This window comes from Prunus persica, chromosome G4 (genome assembly GCF_000346465.2).
Source record: "Prunus persica cultivar Lovell chromosome G4, Prunus_persica_NCBIv2, whole genome shotgun sequence".
NCBI lineage: Eukaryota > Viridiplantae > Streptophyta > Magnoliopsida > Rosales > Rosaceae > Prunus > Prunus persica.
The window spans coordinates 12,538,224-12,556,393 of NC_034012.1; the positions used below are offsets into that span (position 1 = coordinate 12,538,224).

At 37.4% G+C, this 18,170-nt stretch overlaps 2 protein-coding genes across 2 annotated transcripts; one reads left to right on the top strand and one right to left on the bottom strand.

The window, feature by feature from the left end:
* On the top strand, nt 1,573-5,109 carry LOC18780639 (disease resistance protein At4g27190). The gene is made up of 3 exons (XM_007214214.2): nt 1,573-2,363; nt 2,545-4,679; nt 4,834-5,109. Exons 1-2 carry the CDS (start codon nt 1,573-1,575, stop codon nt 4,673-4,675), a joined length of 2,922 nt encoding a protein of 973 aa, XP_007214276.1. The 3' UTR covers nt 4,676-4,679; nt 4,834-5,109.
* On the bottom strand, nt 5,821-13,814 carry LOC18781007 (autophagy-related protein 18f). Its single transcript, XM_007213600.2, has 8 exons — nt 12,709-13,814; nt 9,369-9,833; nt 8,853-9,284; nt 8,337-8,564; nt 7,419-8,237; nt 7,151-7,317; nt 6,640-6,984; nt 5,821-6,137 (listed from the first exon to the last, which is right to left on the bottom strand). Exons 1-7 carry the CDS (start codon nt 12,982-12,984, stop codon nt 6,642-6,644), a joined length of 2,730 nt encoding a protein of 909 aa, XP_007213662.1. The 5' UTR covers nt 12,985-13,814; the 3' UTR covers nt 5,821-6,137; nt 6,640-6,641.

The following is an 18,170-nucleotide window of genomic DNA, read 5'->3' on the forward strand; positions in this document are numbered from 1 at the left end:
TATATATAAGTATATATATTTTTAGCTTGAATCAATTTACCTAGGGATGCACTCTCTCCTATGACAAAAATATGGGAAGTGTTTCTTGCAATTTGAAGACAAGCAAGGAAGAGCCTCATATTTAAAGCGACTGGGGTTCCCTGACCTAGAAGGAATCCCAAGCCCATTCCGACTGGGAGTCCAATTTCAGAAAATTAGCAAGTCAAAAACCTCCTCCACGTAGGAGCCAAAGTCATAGAAGGACGGCAATTACAGCTGGACAACCCAACAATTAATTCACACATCCTCCATGCCACAACGTGCTATGCAGAAGCTGGGGGGGCATTTGTGAAAGCAAATATTTCGCATTAGGTCAAATAATTAGGCTAATCAATTTGGGAATTATTTGACCTAATTGGGAGTTACCTAACCTAATTGGGAGATTATTATATTTAAATGGGATGTATTTGATTCTTACCTTAATTAGGGATTTGATTTAAATCAAATCCCTAATTACACCAACCTCGGGCAATCAGGAAGAATAATTCCTTTCCATCTACGGAATTATTCTTCTGAAACCCTAGCCTTCGAGCCACCTATAAATAGATGGCTACACACAAGAGTTGAGGTACGTCTAAATTCCTACTAAAACTCTGCATAAATTATCCCTCACAAACCCTAGCCACCATATTCTTTCTCTCTCTCACACACGGCTTCGGCCACCACACACGGCTCTGGCCACTCGGTTTTCCTACAAACACCCTACCTAACTTAGGCATCGGAGGGCCTTTGGCCAACACCCCCGGGTATGGTCATTTTACTCCAATTTGTTTTACAGGGAGAAAGAGAAGCGAAGAAGACGAAGGAATCTTAGGTGAATATTCTCGTGGGACGAAAATCGCTCCCACAGCAAGTGTCACCTTGTGCTTTGTAGCTGCAAATTTCAACAACCAGAAATATGATGGCTCTGTCATATCCCAGAAATGCATCTGCCTAATTTTCCATCTATATGCACTCCTGAAATTTTGGTATTGTTAGAAATGCATCTGCGTAAGTTTCAATCCATATGCACTCCTGATGATTCTACCACAATCTCGGAAACTCACATCACATCACACACTCCTTATAGTATGGTCTTGAAGGCAACATTTTCAATTGGACCTGGATAATATAATATAGACAATTTCATGAGGAATGTGTGAGATCACTACAGCTACGTAGGGATGAGTATATCAAGGATTTCTTCATATATTGAAGGCAATAACTAAGGAAAGTTAATGAAGCCAACTAGGAAATTTACAGACACCTTCCCATTTGGATTTTATGTTAGATAAAATATTATTTTTCCGGTTCTTGTTCTTGTGCTAGCTTCTCCTTCTCTGGCTCGGCATTGGTCTGTCGGTGATTTTCATTTTCTTTACATTTCTCATTCCTAGGATTCTGAGACTGTTAATAGCTTCTGGACAAAACAAAAGGACTTTATAAAACCATGTGATGCATAACTATGACTTTGTAATCCCAAAACGACTACTGAGCCCATAGCTACACTAGTGTTCTTACTCCCAACCCTTACTTTGGCCTTTGTTGTGTACTATGGAAACCTTGGGTGCTTTCATTGTTGAAGTTGGTAGATGTTTAGCCAACACCGTGTTGTCACGGTTTGCCACCCTGAAAAATTTCCAGAAAAACATCCTAACTTTGAGGGAGGAACTACAAAAGCTCATCTGCCGAGAAAATGATATAACAGAAGATATTGATATAGCAAAGATAGAAGGTAAGCACCCCCCAGGGCAAGTTAAGGAGTGGCTTAAAAAGGTTGACAAGATCAAGCATGAGGTTGAGGAGATTGAACAAAAAGCTCGGCTACTTTTGGAGGCAGATCCCCTCGATGCTTCCATTGGCCAGGGGTGTTTTCTTGATTCTAACATGTGCCAGAAGTACCAGCTTAGCAAAAGTGCAGCAAAGAAGTGTGATGAGGTGAAACAACTAATCAAGGAATCATGTGATCTTCCACCTATGGAAGATAGGAAGCTAAGTGATATACGCGTTGAGCATATACCGGCACCTTCTCTTGTTGGTCAGAAAGCACCAGAGAAGCTAAATCAGCTTATGGAACTTTTGGCTGATAAAGGAATCACAAGGATTGCTGTTTATGGAATGGGAGGTTCTGGGAAAACTACACTAGTAAAAACCTTGAACAATCGGCTTGAGTCTTCTGCCTCAGAGTTCTTTGATATGGTCATCTGGGTCCCTGTGTCGAATGACCTTGATATGAAAAAGGTTCAATCTCGAGTTGCTGAGAGATTGAATTTAGCACTGAATGCAGAAGAGAGCACAGAGCGAAGGGCTGGTAAACTACATCGAGTATTGAAGTCAGGAAAAAGGTTATGTTAATTTTCTGATCCGAGCATGATTTTTCTTACACTTCTATCTTTTCAAGTTCAAGTTAACTTCATCTTTGGTCTTGATTATATAATGTCTTAATGTTATGTTACTGTTAAAGTCAGTTACAGAATTTGGTTTCCTAATTCATGATGGCCAAGCTCAAAGCTAGTTCTACTGCAGGTTCCTGCTCATTCTTGATGATGTTTGGGAGAAAATTGATCTGGACATCGTGGGGATACCACAAGGTGATGACCAAGCAAATTGTAAGATCATTTTGACAACTCGATCACTTGGCGTGTGTAGGGAAATGATGACTGATAAAGAAATAAGGATGGAACTTCTGAATGAAGAAGAGGCTTGGAATTTATTTGCACAAAATGCAGGAAACGTAGTGGAGTCAGAAGACATAAATCCTCTAGCAAGAGAAATTGCAAGGGAATGTGGTGGTTTACCTCTGGCAATCGAGACGATGGGGAAGTCCATGAGGGACAAAACAATGATTCAGCTATGGCAGAATGCACTCTGGCAACTGAAGCATTCAGAACCACATTACGGGAGCTTCGACAAGGTGTATCTGCGATTGAAACTGAGTTATAATTCACTGCCAAGTAAGATTTTTAAGTGGTGCTTCTTATCTTGTTCGTTGTACCCAGAAAATTTCTTAATTAAAACAAGGGAACTAATATATTGCTGGATAGCCGAAGGATTGATCGGTGAACGTCAAACTTTAGAGGAGTCATTCAATGATGGGATTGCAAAACTTGAATATTTGAAGGATTCTTGCATGTTAGAACAGGGTGAAGGTATTGGCACTGTAAAGATGCACAGTGTATTGAGGGAAGTAGCCATATGGATATCCTCAAATGAGAAAGAAACTGGGTTTTTCAGCAGTTCATTGCAAGGAATGCTAGAAAAGCTTCAAACATCCTTCAGAAGAGTTTCATTTATGAATAAATCTATAACGAGTTTGCCAACTCGGTTGCTGGGGGCCTCAAATCTAACTGTGCTGTTCCTTCAATGTAATCCTCTAAATAAAATCCCCGACGGTTTCTTTCGAGAGGTTAGAGTACTAAAATTCTTGAATTTAAGTAGCACTCAAATAACTTCCTTGCCTTCTTCTCTTCTTCATCTAAGGGAGCTACACACTCTTCTCTTAAGAGACTGTCGTTCTCTAGAAAATCTACCCCCACTTGGAGGTCTTTATAAACTCCAAGTGCTTGATCTCTGTGGCACTCGAATAAGAGAACTTCCAAAAGATATGGGAAAGTTAATTCATCTGAGAGATCTAAACTTGTCACGCACACACCACTTAGAAATCATCATGGAGGGAAGCATATCAGGATTATCTAGTCTTGAGGTCTTAGACATGTCTTTCAGTGCTTATAAGTGGGATGTGAAACGCAATGTAGAAGGAGCGGCATTTGATGAATTATTATCATTGCGTCAGCTTTCAGTTCTTCATATAAGGCTCGACACAGTTGATTGTGTTGCCTTGGACTATGCTGGCCCATGGTTTGGGAGATTGAAGGAGTACACCATACGGATTGGTACAAGGAGCTGCGATACGAATTTACCAACTCAACATGATGAGAAAAGAGTCATCCTTAGAGGGGTTGACCTCTTGAAACGAGGCCTCGAGGAGCTACTGTGCAGTGCTAGTGCCCTGGACCTCGTCTCGTGTGGAGGTATGAGTAGTTTGTCTGATATAGTTTCCAGAAAGAGTTCATGTGGCCTGCCAAACTTGAAGTCACTCACCATATCAAATTGTGGCTGCATAACTAGTTTGTTAATTGGCGAACAAAATCTTAGGAGCACATTAACAAATCTGGAGCATTTAACTCTCAGTCGCCTAGACAACTTAGCAACCATGGTGGATGGAATAGTTCGCAGAGGATGCCTTAGAAACTTAAAGACCATTAAAGTGGTGGGATGTGGAAGGCTAAAGAACCTCATATCCTTTGCTTTACTTCGGCTGGTTCAAAACATCGAAGAAATAAAGGTAAGTGACTGCAGGAGGATGAAGCAATTGATCGCAGAAAATTACTACGAAACGCTTCCAAAGCTGAAAACCATAGAACTCAGGGATATGGAAACTTTGAGGACCGTTTGTTCAAGGGAAATGGAAGGATCAGCTTTGGAGAGGATTGAGGTGAGCAATTGCCCCAGGCTAGGGAAGCTTCCCTTCACAGCATGCGATGCGCTAACTATTAAACAAATTAGAGGAGATTTAAATTGGTGGAATAGTCTTCGATGGCGAAATGATGCAGATAAGATCAGTCTTCAGCAACGATTCCAAGCAACAGAGGATTAGATAGGTAAGTTAAGTTGTCTCATGATATAATTTTGTTGTTTGAGTTTTTGAGTTGAAGTTTTCATCTGTGTCTGTCATGTACACAAGTTGCTATACAATAAATATATTGTCTTTGTCTGATTGTTATTGTATTCTGAAATCATCTTTCTTGTTTGTAGGCCTGAAGGTGTGAGGCTACGTACACAACGGTGAGCAAGTCCAAGGAGAAGTTCCAGAGACAGTTCATGGAATTCATCTCCTTGTTTGTACTTACTAGTTGCTCTACACAAGTCATATTCTCTTTGTTTTAGCTTTGGTGATGTGGGTTGTGTTTTAACTTTGGCTGTAGAGTTGTTTTGTTTCAGATGCAAACTCCTCGTCCACTTACTTTCTTGAGATGATAAAAGAAGTGTGTTTCTTTTCAAAAATTAAATCAAATACATAACTAAATTTCAGAATCTTTTTGTCAAATTCAGAAAATCAGACCGAGGGTTTTTCCTCAGTGGTGAGTCCTCCCCCTTCCCCACATTGGTCACCCGTTCGAATCCCAGGAAAAGTGCCCTCCTCCTCAATGGCTGGAATTCAAAAAAAAAAAAAAAAATCAGAAAAAAAGGGTCCATACTGACTCATACTGTATTTCTGGCTCAAGGGTCAGGCCCTCTTATCAGAATATCACATAATCAAAATCCAAAATTGTTGAATATGTGACAAAGGAGATATAACCTTAGCATGGACGAGTGGCATATAACCAAAAACCCATACCGAATAATTGACAATGATATCCAAGAAAAAAAATCTAGGTATGAATGGACAAGTGGAATATGGTCAGCTATAGCCCCTCTTGATGGACCCAGTGAGCAAAGGAAAGATTTCTCAAACAATGACAAAATTATTGCACGAACAGTCAACTTCAAATGGACAACTCTTCATAAGTTTCTTCAGATAATTTTTGTCTGTGCATCCTTTAATTTCTCAGTTTCTTGCTTGTGAATCTAAAGCATCTGGCACCCAATATACCAAAAAAATCTGCAAAGGACATTGTGGTCTCAATCTTGGGTTTTATAGTGGGAGAAACTGTCCCATCCTTTTGTTGTCATACGTTTATTCTGAGAATGCTGAGAATGCCGAATCAATCCAGAATTATTTGGGATAATTCGCAAACCTTACCAGACAAGACCCGTTTCATTTCAAAGCAGAAGTAAAACACACAAGAAAGTGGGCAGGATAATTCAAATCTGGCAGAATAAAAAGGAGAGACTGAAAAGAGCATACAAACTTCATACTGTTATTTACACATTATAACTGATTATTGGAAATTTATATGGTCACTTTATTTACATAGTCAACAGAAGATGAAACCCCAACAACAGAGTATCCACAATTCCGCATCGGTAAGAGCCCCCTGTTGCTCCTCTTCTCTACAGACCACCCCATACTATTAACAGTGTTAATCTCCCAGGAGAATCAAAGAATATCTGCACATCTGAGACAAAAAATGAAAACAAAGGGTGACTTAGAACAGCACACAACAAGCATACCGATTGAGTAATATGGTAAAACTATTTGTCTCAAACACTCGACTTAAAAAACCAACAGCAAGTCAACAAATCAACATTGCCATGGCAGATGCCAGTGTAGATAAATATAGGCAAGTGCCTTGCTCTCTTATGCTCGGCGTGTTGAGCATTTAAGGAAATGACATACCAAGCTGGATGATTGTTTTTCCTTGGGAGAGGATTTGTGACATACATACATTGCGAAAATATATAAAGCATTGGCATCTTACAGCGTAATAGATTTACCATAACAACTGAATAACAAGTGGGAGAAAATGAATGCCATCAATTTCAAATAGCTAGATGTCTCTTTCTAAAGCACCTCCCTAACTATGTAATCATACTCGCTTCATTTAGTGAAGACATTTCATGAATATCCCCACACTAAATTTTATCTAGAAAAAATCTACAGGAGTAAGAGGGGCTTACCTCTAATCAAGCTCATCACCTTCCTCTCTGAATAGATTCTCCATTCCCATGCCTTCTATGTTACTATTTACAAACTTAAGTTGGGCCTCCGTTTTTAAGGTCCTCTCCCTATTATTTACAATCTCAAGCTGAGTCTTTGTCTTTTGGCTGTCATTGTTATTTACAAAACGCTTGCTTTCTACGGGCGTCTGAGAACCACCCCACTCAGTTTCCTCGGTGCCATTGCTAAGTTCTGCCACACCAGCACCACTGTCAGTCATGGTGTCAAGAGAGCCTGAACTGCTTCTGCATGAAAGCCTGCCATTTTCAGATATCCCGCTAACATTGCTATCTATAGCAGCAACCCTGAATAAGAAAAGATGGTAATTCATATACATTAATAGGATGTCTCCCTGTTGTGTACATGAAAGAGGCAACTTGCAGAAAGCAGTACAAAGAGCATGTGACATATAAGCATCTCTTGCATCACCAGGACCTGGCAGATAAATGGATGCATAGAAGTTCACCTCACCTTGTTTGTTGGAATCTGGGAGTTTGAAGATAGTCAAAAACCGGGACCAAATCCTTTGACCTTGCTTCAATCGTGCGAGTTGGAATCCTTTCGATCTCAATTTCCCCTCCTGAAGCAGTTTCATCATCCATTTTGACACCTTCCATGATCATTGACTGAAAGTATAGCTGGCAAACAATTTTACAAGAGCAAAGAGCATAAATAAGGAATTCATCTGAATAGCAAGCAAAGCCATGATTTTGCATTTTCCATTACTCAAAACAAATACCTCAGGTTTTGCCCACACTGGACTTTGAGTTTCATGCATCTGCAGTTCGGCTTCTGAAATATACAACTGATGTTTCTCCTCAGGGCTGATCTTTGCTTTTGTGACAGTGCTCCAAGCTTCAGGATAAATGGTGTTTCCCTTTTTCTTCCCTTCAGGATATATCTTATTGTTGTCTAAATTTCCGTTCTCACCATATATGTCAGTAGTATCCTCTCGTTCTCTTCGATTTTGTTTTTGACATATATTCCATTTCTGAATAGCTTCAACTGCTAATCTTGCATCACCCTCCAGGCCTGACTCATAAGCAGTGTTCAATCCAGTCACGGCTGTCGAATCTGGACCATTTGAGATTCGCAATGAATATTGTATCATGGAACCAGAAGGAGAAAAAACCAAAAGGTGGTACTTAGCCTTCGAAGAGCTGCAATCCACATAATGAGTATTGCCTTTGGAATTGTGGAAAGAAGCAGCAATGGCCCCAGAAAGGGAACTCATCTTCCCTGTTGCAGCTGCTGCAGCACCACTTACGGTGCCTCTCCAACTATTATTTCCATTTCTTATTCTACTAACAACAGAAAGTGTAACAGGGGGACCAGCTGAGCAGAGGCTTTGCTGATTAGGCATTTGAACACCTGGCCAACGAACTGCCGATTTATTTGTAACACCCAATCCTGTATTTTTGGTAGTAATACCAGCATCAGCAGTTGGAAAATTTACTGATCCTCCCCAAGGATTTATAGCAAACAGATGGCTTGTCCCCCTAGAGGAACTAACCATGATCCAGTTGCTGTCATCACTAAAACTGATGTCCTGTATGATCTGGGAAATGAAGAAAGGGGAAAGTTAATATCAAACATATACTAGTTGCAACAAATGGCATGTCCAAGAAGGAATGGAGAACAAGAGCACAGATCTTACTGCATTTGTAAATCCCCGTTGCAGCCTGTACAGATGTACATAAGATGCAGCAGCATCAGTTGAAAAGGAGTTTCCAGGCATTATTTTAAAAACATTGATGTTATGCCCCTGAACCGAAGCAGTCACTAAAAGGGTGCCACTACGATCAAAGCATAATGCAGAAATAGGACTCTTGTGGGCCCTAAACTGTGCAATAACAACTTTACTGACAATATCTCTGACAATGACCTGACAAACCAAAGAATATAATAAGCACAGGGAACCCAAATAATTGAATATGAAAGGATCAGATAGCTCCAACTCAGTTGCCCTTAGATAAATCATGCACATGATTTATTACCATGCATACCAGCAGAAATATCATTCCACGATAATGAAGTATAAGAACATTTTCCAAACACTTTCTATCACACAGGCGGATGCATATTCTCATGCAAAGTCACTAAATATAGTACTCCAACAGAATACAAAAGAAATGAAAATATAGCTACAAGTGAAAACAACTGAGATATGTACCATTCCAACATTATCCATGTCTGCTGACTGGCCATTGACAGTTCCATTGCTTTTCCAGCCAGGATTCCCTGAATGAAGCGGAATATTACTATCAGGTACAAGCTCAGAGCAGTACTGGGAGAGCTTCTTATATCCCATGTCTCCAAGGGTTACAATCCCAGCAGCTAGTTGCTTGCTTGATTCTTTTGCATAGTGAGCAACCAGGCTCCCATTTGAAGGAAATCCAGAAAAACTTGCAGAAGGTTCCAGATGTTGTGGACTGACACGCCCGGAAGTAGATACAGCGACAGGACTTCCACTATAAGCCAGCCACCTCTTGCCTACTGCAAGAGGTCCACAACCTATACCTCCAGAACCAGGGAATCCCGCAACAATGGGATTGGTAAGAATGGTATATTCCCTCTCCAATGTTGTGGAATCAAAACAGTGTATCTGCAATGCACAAGACTAGATACTCAAACACTGATTAAGCAGAATATAAGAATTACTGGATAAACTTTGCACAATCAGGTATACCTGAGCTGCTTGAGAAATAGCAACAACTCGAGAACTGCACTTTACAGAATAAACAACTGATCTAAACTTTAGAACATGAACATAAGATTGAGATCTCAACGAATAAAACCGAACAACAGTAGGCACAAAACTACTCTTCATTGTGTCATGGCTGGTTGCACTAATACCATTGCGAGGAGAGGCCATCCCATCCTGTATATTACTGCCGACAGAAATGGACCCATCAGCACAAACTACCAGCAATGGACGGCTTTCTTCAAACTTGTCTTCCAATCTCTTTGAGGCTATTGGTTTAGGTAGCATTTGCATAAATGAGACAGGGCCATCATATCTGGAAACCAGGTCACGGACATTATCAGATTCTTCAACATCCCAAACCTGGAAACCAGAACGGTAACCCAGCAGGAGAACTTGCCGAGTGACATTTCCCTCACCTTCTAACTTGTCAAAGCCAGCCCAGTTCACCTTTATTTTTCAAAAGGAAAATGAAAAGTTAACTCCAATCTCTATTATATTGAAGACTCCAGAAAAAAAAAAAAACCAAAAAAACCTTTAACCTCAAGTGCTTATGAACAGAACAAAGAAAGTAGTAGGATCATGTCCAGTGAAAAAATCAAATACAGAATAACCGAACAAATTTAAAACAAATGGAAGAAATTTACAGAAAACAACAATATGAAGAGCCATTAATCTAAATGTACACAATCAACACCAATTATTTGCTCATATATAATTTTCTTTCAGAAATTAAAAAAAAAAAACAAAAGAGAGAGCGAAAGAGAAGGAAAAGCTTGACAGAGTAGCATGAATGCAAAATGGAAAATATGCATCCGTGTATCCATGTTGAATGGTTAATATTCTCAACAAAATATCTTTTTAAACCTTCTAACAAAATCCAAACACAAATGAATCTACGAAGCTAACTTTCCAATCAATTAAAGAGTCCATTCAGATAATCATTTTTTTCGTCTGAAGATTTTAAACATGCCTAAGACTTACTAAACTGTTAAATAGATAATAGAATCATGAAACTTCTTAACAATAAAATAGCCCCTCAATTGATCCTTCCAAGTGCTAGCGCATAGGCATGTTTGATGTGAAATAACTATCTATTTGGGTGTCAAAAACTCATAAAGGCACTGCTACCAGCACCAACTATTTTCATTATGAAATTCTGTCTTGTTTTCAGAGGAACGATACACAAAAATAAGGAGCAAAAATTATATTAATATTATTTTTTTGGATTTAATACAGTACACATAAATTTAGTGTTCAAAAGCTCCTTCACTAATGAATCATTGTTACACCAGGTGAGAATAATATAAATCATCTCCATCATAATAGTTTCCAAGAGCTCCGTCAATTTTTAAGCCTTTTTGTTTTTTTTGTTTGAAGAATTGAACTTCTAGGCAACCCGCAATTCATAATGTTTGTCCTCATCACAAAGTTTTTTAATATAATTTTTTTGTTTGAAAAAAAAAGATAGAGGCTCTGTTTGGCTGCAAAAGTGGTATTACCTTATCTATATCGGCACAGTGTTTTCCTGATCAAAGTTACTGTTAAAAGAATGATCACTTCAAATGCATTTCTGATTTTTACCAAATTAATTTGCATAGGGAGCAATAAATGCGTCACTAAATGTTACTACTAATTGAGTCCTTAGTATCTATAATACTAGCCCCTACATCAATTCAGACTATGAAAGCAAGTCTACATTGAAATTAAATTAACTATAAATTATCACAAGTTCCACAAAACCAATCACTAAAGGTCAATGCAAGTTGCAAAGTATATTCTTTTTTAACAACTGCATGACAAGTATAATGTCATGCATTTATTTTGCACAACCCCACAGCCCATACTTTCAGCATACTAGATTATGACTCTTTTAAAAACCCAACAGACAACATACAATCCAGGCCCTCTTCTTGCCATGCCTGAAGTAATTTCTAGCAATTCCATATAATACTCTAAAGGTCAAACTCAGGTTGCTAACCCGAATGTGTACCTCCTATAGCACCTAAGTCGCACATGACATGGGAACCTCCTTATACCACCAATCTAACAAAGAATCCTTATATTGCTTCACCATATGATTTGCTATTGAATCTGAACATCATGATGCACACTTGTAACAAACTTCATTAAGGATCACATACTCTAAAACGTCTTTTTTATTTATATTATTTCACCTGATAAGCATATATTTTGTCATAACCTCGATGGGAAGCAAGATCTAATTCAAGTCAGGCAATCAAGGATCAACAATTAAGCCAAATCTTTCCAAATCAATGCTTGATAGTAATAAAAAGAGCTTAAACAAATAGAAATTAATGTCTCATTTGGAATCAAAACACATGGAACGTGTAGCACATATATGACAAAGTAAATAGCATACTGTCGCTAACGCTTACGTATATTTAAATATTGATTCGAAGAAAACAGGTGGATCGTGTAGCACATATATGACAAAAGGAAATAGCATACCGTCACTAACTCTTATGTATATCCAAATATTGATTTGAAGAAAACACATGTAAGGTCTCGATTACAAAACTGAACAGATTAAAAACTCCTATGCTATCCGACATCACAGACAAGCAACAAATCAAATAGCCTGTTGCCAATACCCCATCTGAGCTACCTATGACCCCAAACTGCCACTTTCTTCAACACACGTGGAACGCTTTCTTATGAACTAATCCCGACATGAAAACGACAACATTTCTCCACACAAAAATGTGGTCGACAAAGAACCATATCTTGCAAAACATGCATGCATAACAACCTCGACCACTATAAATCACCCTTCCTACGAGTTGCAACTTCTGCTCTAAACACCCATATCGTCCTAATTGAATATAATGCTCAAGAATAGCCAAATCAAACTTCTTTCACCATCTTCAATCACTTGTGGAAATAATAATCGACTCCATAAACAATTCTCGTCATCCATAGACAGCTTTTGCATTCTCTTTCAGGTTAAAAGTTTCACATGCAAGATATTCAGACAAAATCTCCATAGCAGAAAGTTTTGGCAACTAAAGTACTCAACATGGTATTCTACATTCAATCTGCATTTGACGGTTTGTACTATAAAAGTCACCAATTCACGCAAAATCCAGCTTTTATATCCACCTTTCCATAATGGCAAAGTTAAATTGTCTCTCTCCACACAGGTAGCAACATCAATAGTAGGTTACACTATCATGTGATTAGACACTTACAGTTAGCTACACACATTAAAAGAACTGAATTAGACACTTTTGAACTAAGTTTATATCACAGTGCTGAAAGCTAAAACATTTCAATATAGAAACCAAAATACAGCAACTCCTACCTGATCATGGTTGGTGTCATCATCCCTATCAACAATGGACGAAGCCACCGACGCTGCAGAACGAGCAACAGTTGAAGCACCAGACGAAACGATTCTCAAATAGCTTGAAATGGCACGAAACGAGTTGGGAATGAAGTTATTGGTCCGTGCGGGGCGAGGAACACCACCCTGCTGCTTTTGGCCACCATCATTCCTCATCCCCAGAAGCAGAGAGATCAAACGAGCCAATACCCAGATCACGAAAACTGCTGGTTCTTCAAAGACTGCCTGAATCATAACCCCAGAGCTGTTTCTCTTTGAACTTAAAGCCACCCAAATAAGAAACAGCCCCAAATTCACAAGCTCTAGGTACCAAGTGTCTCCATCTCCTTCTCACACACAAAAAGCATCCAAATTTCACAAACACCCAAAAATTAAAACCAACTTCAAATCGCACCAAATGGAAACACAAGGCCTCTGCCTCTGATTCCACGTCGTCTCGTTAATAAAAACAAAGAAAACAATTAGAGCTGTGTAACTGCTTCCAGAAACAAACAAAGTCCACCAAAGAGTCTTATCTTCAATACCCAGAAGCCAAAATCAAAAAACACAATGAAAAAATATACAATCTTTCTGAAGAATGAGGTTTTTTTTTTTATACTCCTACAATGAAAAAATTAAAAAATAATGGGATTTTTTTGAAATTTGAAAATAATAATAGTAGAATTGGAATGGAAACTATTGTACAGAGGATTAAAGAAGATTTTTCAGAGTTTTTGAAGGGAAAACCGCCGAGAAATCGCCAGATAACCGGGGGAGATCTGAGGAGAGAGAAAGTTGTAGAGAGAGAAACAGATTGGATAATGGCAATGTTTTTTTGCGTGTTTTTTTTCTGCTTTGTTTTTAATTTTTTTGTGAATGAAATGAAACGAAATAATAATAAAAATTGAAATTGAAAGACTATTCGTTTACGACTCTTTCTGGGTGCTATGTGCTCTATGCTCTCATCTTTCAAAGTTGGGTTTTGATTTGGTTTCGAGTATTTGTATTGGCTCTCACGTCGTTGAACCAAAACAACTCCATCTCAACTTCTCCAACTTCCCTCCTCTACACGTTTTAGCCTTCCTTGTTGCTTCAGTATTGTCAAACTAAACGGTTTTCACCCCATTTTTCTTTTCGTTCTTTCTTTTTTATTTACATTTTGCTAGGATTTTTTTTTTTGTTGCCAAAGTTAAGATGAGGAGAGGAAAAACTCACACGCACGGGTATCATAGGAACTTGATCACATGACTACTTAGGAGCACACCAGAGACATAGACGAATCCAACTAACACCCGAGTGGTTTTTTCCTTTTTTTGTTAGTTCATTCTCAATTTGTAATTTTACATCTAACAACATTTATTTGCATTTAAGGATGTTAATTTAATGGGTGATTTTTGATATGTGAAGAACAAACCAATGTCTACATCAATTGAATCTAGATCCTCTTTAAGGACTATAATGTTCTTAAATCTTAGGGTTCTGTGCTAAAATAACCATTTTTCACAATTTTTGTTTCAAAATAGCCACTACCCCATAGTTCCCTCTATTTGTCCCCATAGTGCCTCTCTAATGCAAGGTGGCTATTTTGGAACAAAAATTATAAAGAAGGGCTATTTTAATTAATTTCTCTAAATTTTAATATTAAAATCAAAATAAATGATAGAATTTTGAAATTTCGAATCCACAATTTAGGTTAACAATGAAAATTTCAAATTCAATTGGTAAATATTTTTGTGGTGAGCTTCTCTTTTTGAGTTTTCTTATTTCTACCGTATTTTAATTGGGTAAATTTGTAAATATAAAATAAAAAGGCAAATTTAGATACATAACACACATTTGGGATATTAATTTTTTTTTTTATAATTATCATATTTCTGACCCTTGTTTGCAAGGAAGAGTAGGTGCCTTTCATACTCCAACGGAACCTTGACCTCTTCTTTTATATGGAATTGAATTACTCACCTTGTGGGTTTCCATGTAAAATACAAATTAATGCACATACATGATAAGCCATTGTCAACTGTCCTTGTGGTGCTCTTTTACTTTCACAAAAAGCAAATCATTGAATTCAAATTACTCACCACCATATGCAATATTGAAAATCAGAAAATTGCTTTATTGTTTTCTTTTTAGGGCTTATTTGGAAGTGATTTTGAATAAGCGGATAATTATTTATATGGAGAATTACCATATAATCACTTTAGGTGGTTTTTAGTGATTTTAGAGAGAAAGCACTTGAATTAAAATAACTTAAAGTAATTATGTAGAAAAACACATGGAAGGTGCTTCTTCCCGTAAATAATTCTAGACATCCCATAATCACTCTCAAATAAACTCTTAATTTTGTTGAAGAACTGGAAGAGTAAAAGGAAAATTGTAGGCTTTCTTAAAGGCCAGTGGCTTCCATGGGAAATCATAAATGCCATTAATGTGTATAGGTATTTGTTGCGGATGGCAAAGAATCAAATTTTTTATTCTGCCTTTTTAAATAATCAATGGCAAAGAAAATGATATTCAATCTTTTTTTTCCTTTTTTTAGTATGATGTGTGGATAAGTATCATATTTTCGTACGGCTTGTTTCCCAAGTATTCTATTCTATTTCTTGGAGGCCAAGCATAACCATACCATACCCTTTCAAATTCTCCCGAGATTTTCCATATTTTGTTGATATTGCGCTTTTTCCTTCTTCAATATTTAGATTCCATGAAAAGAGCTAAAATATAGAAGAAAATGGAAAGTTATATATAAGAAGAAGATAAGTCTTTGCAGGGGTAATTATGAAGCTAATGTGACACATACCCAACTCATCATGAGCAGGGGAGTAATTACAACCATAAAGTTCATCTGTGGGAGGAAAGGAAACCCTACAAGAAATTTCAACCAAACAAAACAAGTAATAATGTGGACATGATGAGGAGGATCCACTAATATTGTATACTGTATGAACTCTAAAGCCATTTTAATGGACTAAGCTACCCTCCTGTAATTTTTTTTTTCAACAAATATTATTTATAAAATTATGAATTCAGTTTCGGAGAAAAAAAAAACCCTAGCCGCATTCTCTTTCTCTGTTGTTTTGAACTTGGCTCTTTGAATGTCTTTTTGGGCAACTTGCTTGCACAATGTTAAATATCCAATTTACTTTCAATGAACATATTTGCTTGCTAATCAAACTTGCAAGTTGCAAATTGCAAATTGCACCGACTAAGTTGTGTACTGCATTTTTCAGACCCAAAAAAAAGTTGTGTCCTGCATTTTTTTCAAACTTGCAAGTTGAAAATTCGGAAGCAGCTGCTTGGGTTCCACCAGGCACCATTGTATCTAGTTGCCAATTATACAGACTATGACCATGATTGGAAAGGCTCATATGGGCCATATGATTGGGTACCTATAGCCTGGCATGATTGGTTTCATTCCCTAAATGCCAAAGCATACCTATCAAACTTGAAAGTGCCATATGAATGCAGTGAAATTTGAGTGCCCAAACACCCAAGTCAATTTCAACTAGTTTTGCCTTATTTATATCATCATGTGGCTTTCCCAGTTTGGGGCATTGTTATGCATTTCTAACTTGTTTTGATGCCCAAATATGCATACACTAATCACCCAATTTGTAGTTAATGGACATCAGCTTCCTCACAAATCACAAATTTAGTAATTAAGGGAAGCCTCCTCTTAACATTCCCTTTTTCATGATGCTAGCTTGTCGACTATCATTTTTGGGAAAATTCTACGCAATGATTCCTGTTATTTCTCCACAAACGAAAGCAATATTAATATGCTAAATATGTTGTTGAAATCTGAGTCTAGTGATGTTTCTCTTATCAATGTTGGAAACTATCCCAAAGTTTTATGTTGAATTTTTAAAATCTCTTTTTTTTTTTTGGCGAGGCTTGAAATGATGAAGTCGCCATTGTAATGCATGGATTGCAAATGGTCATGGGCGGAGCCAATTAAGGCCTACAAGAGTCACTTGACCCTTCTCACCCTTTGATAATTTATTTTTGTATGTGTTGCATTTGATTGGATTACTTTCTATATTACATGGCTGACCTTTCTCATCTTTCGAGTTTACTAACTTTCTCATTTTCTTGTTTTCTTTGTTTACTATTTAAATCCTATAACAATTAAAGTACACTACAAAATTCCTCTTGGCCATGCTAAAATATTAAAACTATGAGAGAATATTTGTTTGTGGGAATTTTCTGTGTATTCTTCTCCTTGTAGGAGGTTATATTTATAATACAACGAAACCTAAATGGGAAGTAAATAATAAATTCCTAAATCTATTTGCAGTAGGAAATCAGGAATTAAAGTAAATCAATTACAATTATAATAGGAATTTTTGGTGTGTAAGGAAAGTAAGTCAATATCCACAAGTCACGCCAACAGGCTCTAGTAGTATCTTTTTTCTAACACATAAACACACCTCATAATTCCTAAGATTTATCGTGATTTTTTTAATCAAATGAACCAATTAATTAAGCAAAATTCTTATTCTCGTTATTTAAAATTGACCCTTCTTGATATAATTTCTGGCTCCCCCATTGCAAATGGTTGAAGATACATGAGCCTGATGTCAATACAAAAAGGCAATACTGCCCTTATAACTCTGTGCATGTGCTGGTGGTGACTGGAGGAGGACAAGATGATGAAGTCATATGCAATAAATAGAGGGGAAGAAATTTAGCATATAAACACAAAAAGGCAGTTTTGCTGACGGTGTGTTTCATTTCAGTGAAAAGCCCGAATGAGAGCTTTTGTCTTGGGGGTGTCAAAATTTATGGAAGATGGTGAAAGGAGTTTTGATGCAATGGCTTGGAGTGTCACCGAAAAAAGGGTGTAGAGTCTTAACAAAAAAAAATCCCAGGAAGGATGAACAAGAAAAATAAAAAAGAAAAATAAATTGTGATTGTATGATGTGAATTTGACCACGTGCATTGTTATAGTTAAAATTTCCAAAGAATTCATCACTTAATTGAGTCACAAACAACGATTTTTAAATCAACGTAGAAGTGGAGATTTAAATTTGAAACATTTTTCAATCTATTAGAGAATTCAAAAGAGCTGATATCAAGGAGGCGTTACACTTGCTATGATCAAGGAAAGATTACAAAATAATTACAAGATTCTTAGGAAGAAGAGACTACAGCTGGTGCTAATATCATGGGTGATCTGCAGCTGTTACAGCTGCATTTGTAACAGTTGAAGGTGCAACTAATACAATCTTGCGAACAAATGTACCATTACGCTAAGAATTTCAGTCAAAATTGCTAGGAAGTTTTCGGGTTTGTGTGAATACAATCCAGCTAATATGTCACAATATATGTTCTGATATTTTGATTTATTGTGGATATGCTTGTCAAAATGTCATCTCAATTTATGAGAAACAGCATATACGCAATTTAGAAAGGCAGATCTACATCAATATGCTTTCCAG